Below are 13,317 nucleotides of genomic sequence, written 5' to 3'. Positions count from 1 at the left end.
CGGCCTGCGTCATGAGCCATCTATTGGCGGACAGCGAAACTGAGGTCCGAAGGGAAGGAGCCACTTCTGGAGCACATTCATCGATGGCGGACAAACATCCGCCGGGTCGTGTTCCGGAAGTGGCAAGGGATGCTAGAAGAGCCGAGATCTGACCACTGGACCATAGGAGCGATTCGACTCGTTCTGGGAGAATGGGCGGATCGATCCTGGGGAGGAGTCTCCTTCCACCTTGCGCAGGTCCTGTCAGGGCATGGCCGTTTTGGTAAATACCACGCAGGATGGGACGAGAACCGAAGGCCGTATGCCATCAGTGTGGTTGTGCCGAAGATACGGCGCAACACACACTGCAGGCATGTCCGGCGTGAGAGGACCAGCGGTCGTCCCTGACCACAGTGGTAGAACACGATCTCTCCCTGCCAACCTTAGTTCGAGCTATGGTCGGTAGCGAGACGGCGTGGAGTGCGGTAGCCTCTTTCTGCACTGATGTAATGTCGCGGAAGGAGGCAGAGGAACGGGAGTGAGAGGAAGATCCTTCCTCTCATCCTACGCGCCTCAAACGCTTGGGGCGCAGACGGATGGCTTATGCCCGCCAACTGCCGCCCTGAGAGTGAACCCTGGGAGTCAAAAACGGAGGGCTTTTGTCACCCATTACATAAGGGTTCAAGGGTTGGTTGGTGTGCCAATTATTCTCGGCATGCCACCAACGATAGAGAGGGAATGGTGATCCCCCAAGGGTGAGTCCACGGTGGCGGACAACCACAGATGGGGCCGTGGACCGTAAACCACGTGGTCACAGCCTCGTCCCAAGCGGAGTGTGGGAATACCCGCAGGTTTTTAGAGAGTAAAGGACGTCCTTGACGGATTTTACCCGGAAAAAAAGGGCCCCTGAGAGTCGATACAAACCACTTTGAGAATTATCGCGTTACAAACTTATATACAAATTAAACACTTCGTCCTCATTACCTACTTGCATTTTTTTAAAGAAGATTTTCATGATTACAATATTTACATTTTAAACATGCTTGACATAAGCTACAGAAATATGGCAAAGAAAAATTCTACAACCAGAATAAGAGGAATGTTTTATTCATAAACGAAAGCACTCTCAAGAATTGCCAGTGGCTGCAATCGATACGAAAGTCTCTTGTATTGTATTTATTACATACTTGTATCTAAAGTTTCATAAGTGAAATTACAAACACATGAGACTTAGCAACTTATGTCTCAGGGTGACGACGTGGTAAAGACGGCGGCGGCGTAGTGGCAGTGCCCCTACGTTTTTTAAGATTTTTGTGAGCTCTGAGTGGCACTGCAACTGTTATGGATAGGTGTGTAGTTTACCACCATGCGCACGACTAGTTCGTGCCATCACTTGAAACATTGAAAAAAAAAATTAGGTGAATTAAAAATACGACATCATAACGAAATGTGAGAAAGTTTATATGAATAATGTAATATGTGTTAAATAGCAACGGACCTTTACGATTTTGACATGTTTTTATTAGTTACCAATTACGCAGGCTCCCTTCTTTTGTATGTATATTGCATTTCAAAATTTGGAAAATACGTGTATGTGAAACAGTATTCTTTAAACATTACCATTATGGCCCTATTATAAGCAATAAATGAATTTATATATGACAGCTTGGATTTTTAAAAATATGTATTTCAATACCCACTTTATATAATTTTATGACCAAAGCAACTAATGTAATTTTGGATGTTTAATAGTAACTATTTATTATACTTACGTCACAAATGTTTCCGACAAACCTAATGGTGAAGAATGGTATTTGAACTGTTGAAGGGCTGTTTAATAAATATCCTCGATTTTCCAGTCCTTTCGAAAAATGACTTTGAACATGAATAAAAATGGACCAGTTATACGAGTCCTTGATATTGGTCAATATGTCAACGTAGCGGTCTCACAAGTGTACGGTCAAGGCTCTCGCGCACGATGCATCATGGCCAATCGAAGCGTATGCGCCGTTTGAATGAGACGCGCTCAGTGAGGATTACATTTTTCAAAGTGACAGTAACTTTCATACTTTTTTAAAGTCAAATAGATTAATGTCTTCGTATTTTTGGTAAGTTCTACCGGTGTATCTATAATTATTTTTTACCAAATAAATTGTTACTTAGGAAATTTCGGATCTCAATCGCCTATATTTATTATTTTTCAGTATAATTACAAAAGTAATTATTTAGTAAAATAAATAATTATTTCATTTAATAAACTAATTACTTTTGTAATTACACTGAAAAATATAAATATACGCGATTTACATACGAAAAAATTGGTTAAAATTATAAAAATTAAAACATTAATATTACATTAATAATATAAAATTAATAATAAAAATATATAATAATAAACATTAATAAGTAGTATTTGTTACTTTCTTTATGATTATACTTATTTCTATACATTTAAAGGATGAAATTTAAGTTATTTACTTAGTGCTTTGTGTTTTTTGTAAATTTTAAAGAAAACAAAAATTATTTTGTTTTACATAATTCTTATTAATTGTCACGTACATAAGTCATACAATTTTGTTTGTAATAATTTGCCTATTTACAAAATATTTTTATTGCAGACAATATGGTCATGTTAAAGACTGGATTAGCATTACTTACAATAGCGTTATTCTGCACGCATGCGTCGGACATCGACAGCCATGACAATGTAGTTACGGTACAAGATGAAGCGGACAATTACTTAAAAGAAAAAGAAATAGCACCAGAGGATAGCTACAAAAAGGGAAGAATATTATGGCCCTATCCACTGACTCATGATAAAAACCCTTTGGATGTAAAGAGTGAAGAAAATACAAGTGTGGATACAGAAAATAAACAAGAAATGGAAGACAAATCAGAAAAAAGACTTCTATATGAGTATTCCTACATTCAAAGTCCTATAGTCGACCTAATGAAGCAAAGCATGGCAATTAACTACTTACCGAATAATCCCAAAGATCTTTTTGACTGTTTGAGGGATACTTATCCATTACCTAAAGGTAAGATGATAACGATATTATTACATAAAAAACAAACAGTCTGAATACTACATTTATAAAAATAAAATTTCCCTTAATTGCCCTTACTAAAATAATAACTAAGACAATTTTGGGTTTTCACTATTTAACAAACGCTGTACTTGGTATGCAACAAATAAATAATTAAATAAGTACAGCTCGAATTAATTTGTTTGATCCACTAAGTCTTGCCATTGATTGAATAGACCTAAGATTCATTATACTACATCACGGTTCGCATTTTCAATGTTTCTACAAACAGATAGGCCTTTTCAATAAATTATGATTTGTTCTGAGTAAAGGGTATTTGGAAAAGGCAGCCTTGTAAAGGTTTTGATACCCACCGTTTACAGGCTAAGTGCTTCAGCTGGGCCTTTTGTTCGCTTGCAATGCGATCTGAGAAGGTTTCACGTATAAAGTCACTAACCCGTAATGCACTTTCTATAGAAACGGTCTATGCCGTGCAGTGAATCGTATGTGAATTGTTGTTGATGTATTCCAGGCATCCTTAATCCTTATGACGAATACGATTATATAATAGTGGGAGCAGGATCTGCAGGATCTGTATTAGCATCACGTCTAACCGAAGGAAAGCCAAAAGCAACAGTGCTTCTCATCGAGGCGGGAAAACCTGAGATGCTTTTTACAGACGTGCCTATATTGGCACCTTATTTCCAGCTCTCTGAATATTCATGGCCGTATTCTACAGAACCTCAGCCCGGAGTTTGTTTGGGTAAGTGAGTTATTGATTACATCATATCATAGAGTAGTAAAGCGAGAGAGCGATAATTCATTATCGTGGTCATCTGTAAGTCTAATAATGTAGATGTTACTGTCTATAGAAACGTGAAATTCTCTACATTTTAAAACAAATTTTTGTGTTTCAATGTCTGAAGTACATTAATGGTCTTTTTTTTTTCTTTCTTTACTCTGAACATCAAGCTGAGTCTCAAATTGACGGCTGGAGTGGAGGTCGCTTCTCCGGTACTCATAGATCGGGGAATTCTTTATTTTGGAACTAATCAGTGTGATTTATGATACCTTTATTAAACATTGCACGTTTTCGTACGTAACTTAATGATAAATTGACCTTTTAATTTACTTATGCAGTTAGGCATTTTCAGTTTTTATGGTCATTTGAAAACAAAACAATACAGTTACAAGCGACTTCCTAATGCAAGCATCACGATTTGTACATATTTATACGCTATTCTAGAGTATGTATACTATTCAAAGTGTGGCATTTAAACAGTATACAGGTCAAGTACCTGCTTCAATATTTTCTGAACTTGAGTTTTGCGACTAATATATAACGAGTATCAAGTAATGTTGGTCATCGTCGATCGGTCGACAAACAATTTTTAAGGAGCTTTAGCAAAGTTCTAGAGTACGATACGTGTTCGGTTGTGAACCATGGGTGAGGATGAGAATATTGTGAGCTAAGAATATGGTGAGTTAAGAATTTGGTAACCTGCTCACAAAGGGACCAGTGCACCCTTTTATACACGTAACAGTATTCACAAGGGCAGTGTGTTGTGGTCTGTTCGTAATTGTATTAAATATTTGTTAACATAAGATCAATGAAGCGGGAGTGGAGTGTGCTGTGGTTGTGGCCTATCCATTATTGTGTCAAAATTTCCATTGAATTGAATTAATATGAATGAATAAATAATACTTCTTTAAAATTTTAAATATGGTTAAAAAAATCAAATCAAAATCAAAATAATATAAATACTGCGGTCTGGTTTTGAAGAGTAAGTGTGCTGGTAAAATTACAGGCACATGGGACTTGTCAACTTATGTCTCAGTTACGGGCGTAGTGGCAGTGCCCTTCTGATCTTTGTGATTTAAAGCTCTAACAATGAGCGTCTTTCTGCATTGTACACATATCATAGCAAATCTTTTCGAAGCGCAGATTGAATTTGCATTTATCACTTATGATGTAGGTAGGACAATATTGAAAACTGCATGTAGCAGAAGGTTCATAAAATGTTTTGAAATATAAAGTTCATAATTCGCAAGTCATAGGAGAAACGTGGTTAATATATTGTGTATTAATACAACATCGACATCATCTACAACCCGCTTTACTTCACTCTCATTACTACGCTTCACAATATGTCACGTCAGCTCCATTTTCGACCTTAGTTTGTCTTCGGATTTCGGAGATCGATCTGTACTTCTTCTTATTCTTATAGAGCCTCTCCACTACTGGAGGTTGGCCGTGAATATGGCAAACTCGTCCCTACCCATGGTCAAACGAAACAGTCAACTCCCTTATGTTGCATAACTGTGACTTTGTACGTCTTCCAGCGACTTCGACTGCAACCTTTCACATCATTATATGAGTTAAGCAGTCGGTATCTATCGTGTCGCAGCACCTCACCGAGATATACGATTTTGCATAACGATTAAACGAATTAACGATTGGTCAGATATTAGCGTTCATATCTCGACACCATAAGTCATGGTGTGGTCGACAAGCGGGTCTTGAAAGATAAAAAAATTAAAAACCATCCTAATTGTATGTGATTTATGATCACCTTTTGCTGATGTTGTTTACCAAAAGTCACAATAAACATAACCAATTATCCCCACTCTTATTACAGTCTACAAAACCAGGATTTGTGTTTATTGGAACAAAATCATCGCAATCACAGATGCGGGTGATTCAAAATTATATGCCTATGGCAGGCAACACATTTCCGATATTTTGTTATTACAGCAAATGACTACAGCTGATGGTTACTGCTTCCGTCAGGGCGGTCAAATGTTTTGCTGTCTTGTAAGATAAAAAAAATCAGAGTGGAACTGCGTCAGGGTGCAAAGCCGTTAGGTTTACTTGAAACGTTTACATTGGTTGATCTATTTCGTAACGTTCTAGTGCAAATTTTTACCATGTTCGTAATTTGTTTCGGTGCGATATTAAAAAAATTTCACGATAAAAATATTTGCGATATCGAAAATAGACTATTGGTACACTTTTTGTGTGTATGTTAACCTCGCTAATAACTTTTTTTATAATATCAAGTGACGGGGCGAACAAGTCGTGCGCCTGATGGTAAACTACACGCCTGTCCATAACAGTTGCAGTACCACTCAAAGCTTTAAAACGCAAAGATCTGAGGGGCACTGCCACTGCGCCCGTCAATTTAAGACATACGTTGACAAGTCTCATGTGCCGGAACAGTAATGCTGCTAACTCAAAACCGGACCACAGTAATGCTGACATTAGTGCTTGGCGGCAGAAATAGCTTGGCAGTACTTCACTGAACGAATTCTTTCACCAGGAGCTCTAATGCTAATAATGCCAGTAATACTAACTGACACTTTTAAAACTGAGAAAGGTTTTTTTTTCCTTTTTTTGTCTCCTCTGGGAGGTTGGACTGTTGTCCAACATGTGTCATGCCGCTATAAAGAGCGAGGTGGTATAGCAGCCGAACTATTACTTCAAATTCTTTAACCAGAAATGCCGCCTTCTACTGACACTTCGTTTTCCAGGGATTTTGCCCTGGATGATAAGCTCATTCGTTTCGTTTCAGTCATTTATACTTATTGTTCCTCATGACGTGGCCGAAGTGACAAAGTAACGTCCAGATTATTAAACGACATGACAATGAGAAATTGTTGACTTGCTCATCAAGCTCTTCCATAATAGTAAGACAATCAACACAGTCTTGTATGAAACTTCACTAGAGCACAGTTTAAATATTTGCTGCTTGCTAACATTTACTCGCGGAAATACATTCATACACAATATTCCAACAGTATTACCTACCTATTGAAATAAAATATTCAGTACTATCTGTGAGTAATAGATGTAGTATCAATTTACTTATCCACTTTTTTTATTAGTGATTTTTACTTACTACCTAAGACGTAATTAATTAGGCTTATGACTACAGATTTCTAAACACAACAGGTTTCAAGTTCCTGTGAACATTTTGTCAGTCATTCTCGGACTAGTATTTAAATAACAAAAATTGCCACGGAAATTAGGTAGTGAACACTAATTCAAGAATGACCATTGTAAGGCTTTTACGAAGTGAGAGGCATGCGACTTAAATATTCATAATTTATCTTTACACTTATTTATTGGTCTTAGTTTAACCTAACACTAGCTTAAGTATTTTTCGTTGCTAACAAATATTATGGATGAATGTAAGTCTGAAATAAATGGATTATTATTATTATTATTATTATATTATTATTAGTTTGCAGTTTCGTAGTTTGGATAGGTTCTAGAAGCCACTAGGTCTTAGAGGATGGCAAATTCCATAGTCTAAGCACTAGATACACGTTCAAGAGCACGTCGAGTTTGACATTTAAAATAAAACTATTTTTTTTTTCAGATCTGAATCGCGTATGTTTGTTTTTACAAACAAACCAAAATTAATGTATATTTGTTTGAAAAAACAAATATACACGATTTTCATTTCAAAAAAATGTTTTATTTCTAATGCGAAAACCTAAGAACTGGATATTCAAATTGTAATTCAACTCTTGTCCGCTTTTAATAAGAACGGTTCAAAGTCCAAAGTGACAAGCCTAATGTATAATTCTGGACTACAGTCAAGAAGAAGTCCAGTAAAAGTGAAATATAAGTGTAACGTGTTATTTTAGTATTTACGGCATATAAATAATTTTCCCAATCGTTTCATGTCCAATGACAGCTTTCGCTCTTCCAAATAATCTCGGATATTGAAGGCGGTCGTATCATTAAACTTTCATGTGCTATGTATGAGGTTTTGGTATACATCAATATATTAACTTGGCTGTAAAACCTGTCATGTACCTACTCTTGACTGTACAAGCATTGTCGAAATGAAAGCTGAGTTTTCTTTGTATAATATTTTCCGGAGTGGTATTATTATAGGTATAGAATGGATAATATAGAATTATAACTTTTTTATAAACAAAAACACTTCAAAAGTTGTGGAATTATATCTCGTCTGTTTAAAGGTAAAACCACATAAGTGACATTTTAAACAAAAACTCTTTCATTTATGTAGCTATGGTTAGAAAATCACTATCTTTCTCTAGTGAAACTCAATAATAACAAAGCGATAAACTCATGAAAGCTGTAAAAAATAAGTGTTTTATCTGCAGAAAGATAGTGATTTTCTTGCAACCGGTACACAATCTAGAGATTTTTTGTGGAAAATATCACTTATGTGATTTTACCTATAGATCGTCTACTATTTGTCAAGTTGTTCAGATCAGTTAATGGAAAGTGGGTGAAATGAAATAAACCGGATTCATCACCTAATTTGCCACCCTTAGAGGTGGAGTATTTTCATAAAATCTGAATAGGACCACTACTGAGGTACCCTCTTTGCACCAGAAAAAGATCATCAAAATCGGTTCACAAATGCTGAAGTAATCGCATAAGTAACATACACACAAAAAATAGTCGAATTGAGAACCTCCTCCATTTTTTGAAGTCGGTATAATGCTATACAAGCAATATACCCTATACAGGTAATCCTATTTCTGAGTCTTTAAAGTTCGATGATTAAGGTCGACCCATCGTTGAATTAAGAGGCCTGACTGTTGTCATAGGCTGACCCATATTTTATTAAAAAAGGTTATTATACAAAGTATTTTAATTTTCAGGCAGTGTAGAGCAAAGGTGCTACTGGCCTAGAGGACGAGCTGTGGGAGGTACCAGTGTTACCAACTACATGCTCTATACTCGCGGCCGGCCGCACGACTGGGACAGAATCGCATCCGATGGAAATTATGGATGGTAATTTAAGAATTTGCAATTTAAGTGGGCAGTTTAGCAACCATGCTTCATACAAACGGAATTTGATCTTATTTTGAATACTTATAAATAAAACTCAATGCAATTTTCTACACACGATCTAAAAACTAATACCTAGATTTCTGGTCCGTCATATAGGACGTCTCGCGGATATGGGACTCGGAGGGAAAATACTTTAAATATTGTAGATAGGATATTTTGCTACATGAAAACATTATTTTTAAAGCTTTATGTTTGAATGCAGTATACTTATACTGCATTCAAACACTTTTGACTGCATTGAAAGACAAAAAGCTGCTTGCTCCACTTAAGAATCAAACCAACAAAATGTGAACAACGTCCCCGTATTTTTATGTTATTATTGTATAATTCCGTTGAATGATTGTATACTTCCTTTAAATTGCTTGTACAAAATTAAACCTTATAATTGACCGTTTCGAGCGATATCATAAAAATACAGGGTTTTTTTCACATGTGGTCGGTTCGATTCTCAGAGAACGCAAGCAACTTTTTAAAAGTGTTTGAATACAGTGTTATTTACTTTTATAAAGCCGGATTTACATTTGGTTAACGTGTCGTGTCGTGACGCGTCAGAAAGGTTTCGGTTTCATACATTTAATATGATTAGATTTATATTAGTGTGCCGCAATCTGACGTGACGGCTTGTGTTTAGTGTATGAAACCGATACCGTTCTGACGCGTTACGACTTGACACCTCAGACAAATGTAAAACGGGTTTTAAAAACAAAATAATGTATCCATAAGCGAAATATTCTGTAGTACTTTCCTGTAGTACTTTCCTGTAGTACTTTCTGTAGTACTTTAAACAAATAACAACATCATGCTAATTTTCAAGACATTGACAAACTAGACAAATACTTGTATAAAGCAAAAAATAATGTACCAGAAGTAATAAATTTATACGAAAATTACACATTGAAATGTTTCCACACGAGTGATGCCTCAATCATACACGCGCTTTGGCGTCATGACTTATTATAAATAGGGATAGCAACAATATTATCAAATACCGAATGTGGCTGCTCGGCCTGGTAAAACAACCCTCTTAAAACAATTCTCGTAAGTAAACGTTTTTGTAATAAGCAATCCACATTTATATTATAAAAGAACCCGTTGCTACCATATTATTCTACAATTAAATTATCTTTTCATAATTATAATTGTTTTAAAAAGGTTTTTGCAAATTCATAATAAGTATTAATTATTAGTATATTATCATATATTAGTCTTATGACTGTTGAACAAATTAAAAGTATAGGACTGTTTGTAGGACTAAGTTTTTTCAATGCATTTAAATAAAACCCTAGATTGTTATACCTTGTTAGATAGCTGATGAAACGTAGATATTTTATAACTTTTCTGCCGATCAACTGCCATAATATTTTTTTTAGATATCCCTTAGAGAAAAATAAACTTTCTAATTTTTTTTTTAATTTCTTAACTTTCTCTTTTCTACTACGGCGTATTGAATTAACTTATTCACTATTTTAATGATTGAGGTCCTAAAGCATCTTATCACACATATAAAAATGCAATAATTATAATAATAAGACACACAAAATAAACAAAATTAAATTTAGTAGCCTAAAAATCGGCAATTTTGAATAAAAAAAAATAAAAGTCAAATATCTCGAAAAGGGTTAAGTTTAGGGTAGGGTGTTTCATAGTAAAATAAGTCAGAAATGGTGAGTACTCCACGCCCTTAACGGATCTAGCACGACTTTTCCTGTAACCCTGTATATATATATATGATAATTCAATGTATATATATATATATATATTTACACACACATATATAAGAATTTCTATCTATTGAGTAAAAGCTACGCAGAAAGAAATTCGACAAATAATAATATACAGAAACGAATGATTATGAGCGTATTATACACATTCGACTCATGAGATATAAAAACATTTACAAATTATTCTTGCCTTAATTTTTCCATCTCCTCCAGAAACTTGACAGTTAATGTTGTGTTTTTTTTATTGTTAGATACCCAATTTGTGAGTATTACTTACTCATTCGCAGGTCCTACAGCGAGGTTCTTCCTTACTTTATGAAATCCCAAAAATCTGAAGTCAAAAAGTATAAGAATACTCCTTACAGTAATCGCGATGGCGAACTATGGATTGAAAATCCACCTTTCAGGTAAATTTGAAATTTGCAGCACGTCACGACATAAAAAAATGTTGCACTTTAATTGGTCTTATACATTTTTTCAGGACCGGTCTCGTTGAAGCTTTCCTTGCAGCAGGAAAAATTCATGGCCATCCCACATGTGACTATAATGCTCCTACACCAGACCTAGGATTTGGCTATATCCAAACAACTACTATTAAAGGTCATCGACACAGTACAGCAAAGGCCTTCCTACATTCTCACAAAAAACGAACGAATCTTCACATACTCACTGAGGCTAGAGCGACTAAAGTTATTATAGAACCACAAACTAAAAGAGCTTTTGCTGTTGAATATGTTAGAAATGGAGTAAAACACACAGTTCGTTGTCGCCGAGAAATCATTGTCTCAGCTGGACCAATAGCGTCGCCTCAATTGCTCATGCTATCGGGAATAGGCCCACAAGAACACCTTCAAAGTCTTGGCATAACGATAATTAAAGATCTCAATGTAGGAAGAACTCTCTATGATCATGTAACTTTCCCCGGGGTTATTTTCAAACTAAACACAACTAACGCCAGTCTTCTAGAATCTAAAATAGTTACATTACCTAATGTTATACAATGGCTTACATACGGCGACGGTCTTTTAACAAGTCCAGGAATCGTAGAAGGACTTGGGTACATAAAAACGTCTCAGTCTGATGATTCAGAGCCGGTTCCAGATATAGAGCTATTAAGCTTAGGAGGATCATTTTCAGCATCAGGTATTTTCAGAGAGAGCTGGAGAATATCGGATAAAGCATACTATACTGCTTACGGTTCATTAAGCGGCCTTGATACATGGTCAGCAATCCCATTACTTTTACATCCAAGATCGCGTGGATACGTCGAGCTACGAGACTCGAATCCATTCTCGCTACCAAAATTACACAGCGGATATTTCACTGATCCCAAAGACATAGCTACAATGATTGCAGCAATCAGATACATTATAAAGTTAGGTGAATCAGAACCTTTTAAGAAATATGGAGCTATCTTACACATGGCCAAATACCCTGGGTGCGAACACACGACTCCTCTTTCGGATGAGTATTGGGAATGTGCTATTAGAACAATGACTTTAAGTACACATCACCAAATGTCCACCTGCAGAATGGGTCCCCCGAATGATCCAGATGCTATTGTTGACCCGGAATTAAGAGTGTATGGAGTAGAAGGCCTAAGGGTAGTGGATTCGAGCGTAATTCCACGTCCGATTTCAGCTCATACGAATGCGCCTGCCATCATGATCGGTGAAAAAGCTGCAACTATGATTAAAAATACGTGGTCTAATGTGATATATTAATTGTAATATTATTAAAATTAAGTGTGGTATTCCCATTGTTCTAAGTATATATTTTATTAAAACTTTGAATTGGTAACAAAACGTGTTTCTCATGCATACTTATAATGTGAAAATTCTGCATATTGCAATCTCGCAGTTTATTTGGTAGGAAGTGTAAGTTTGTTTTTCTGGGTCAATTGCTATTGAGTCCAACCCTTTTTGGTTTAATAGAAAGGCGAATAAAGAAATCAGCGGACGTCGTTTGATTTCATTAAATAGGAACAGGGTGTGAGAAAGGGGTTGTGCCGCATCACGGTGCCGCAAATAATAAAATTAATGGTTCTGTACAGAGATCCATTAGGGAAGGAAAAAGTATTGAATCAGTTTCACGAAACTCGCGAGGAAAGGCTCTGAATCTCTGATGCAGCATAACAGATTCCGCCACGGTTTTTATTTTTTCAGTGCCGAGCGGAAGTAAGCTTTTGTACAGAGCCCCAGCTTGCGAACCGTCATGAATATGTGAATATAGAGAATACATAAAGTGACTTTAACTAAATTACTTTCTGCAGTAAAAGTATAATCCAAGTGTGCATAATTTTAATCCATTATTAAGAAGCTATTTTTTAATAATATTATTAAATTATATCTTTAAAAGTCTACAACACTTAAATCTAATCAAAATACGGATTTTACTAAGTTACAATATTGCTCGTACATTAATGATTCAATCAGGTTAACCTGGTAACTCCCCTAAGCTTAGTTAAAATTTGTATTATAAGTGTTAAAAGTCCGTCACTAAGTATACCAGTTAAAATAATGATTTACTCATTTGAACATTAGTTAACACATATGGATTGTACCATACATACACACGTAATGAATAATAATAAACGTAAATCACATAAAACAATAAATAATATTAACTGCCCGGTCCGAGGTCCCGGGTTCGATTCCCGGGTCGGGAGAAACATTTGTATGCCCTATTTTCTTTCTTTCTTTCGTGAGTACCGATGTAATTTGTGGTTGTCTATATGTGAAAAGCACTTTGA

General features: G+C 35.8%; 1 protein-coding gene across 1 annotated transcript; it reads left to right on the top strand.

Moving 5' to 3' along the window:
• The first annotated feature begins 1,974 nt into the window (after positions 1-1,974).
• On the top strand, positions 1,975-12,348 carry LOC113226960 (glucose dehydrogenase [FAD, quinone]-like). Its single transcript, XM_026459801.1, has 6 exons — positions 1,975-2,087; positions 2,598-3,017; positions 3,538-3,768; positions 8,652-8,784; positions 10,853-10,972; positions 11,047-12,348. Exons 2-6 carry the CDS (start codon positions 2,603-2,605, stop codon positions 12,287-12,289), a joined length of 2,142 nt encoding a protein of 713 aa, XP_026315586.1. The 5' UTR covers positions 1,975-2,087; positions 2,598-2,602; the 3' UTR covers positions 12,290-12,348.
• Positions 12,349-13,317: the final 969 nt, after the last annotated feature.

This window comes from Hyposmocoma kahamanoa, unplaced genomic scaffold (genome assembly GCF_003589595.1).
Source record: "Hyposmocoma kahamanoa isolate Upper Pololo Valley unplaced genomic scaffold, ASM358959v1 202, whole genome shotgun sequence".
Lineage (NCBI taxonomy): Eukaryota > Metazoa > Arthropoda > Insecta > Lepidoptera > Cosmopterigidae > Hyposmocoma > Hyposmocoma kahamanoa.
Note: the sequence above shows the minus strand (reverse complement) of the source record. Positions and strands in the feature narration are given on the sequence as shown.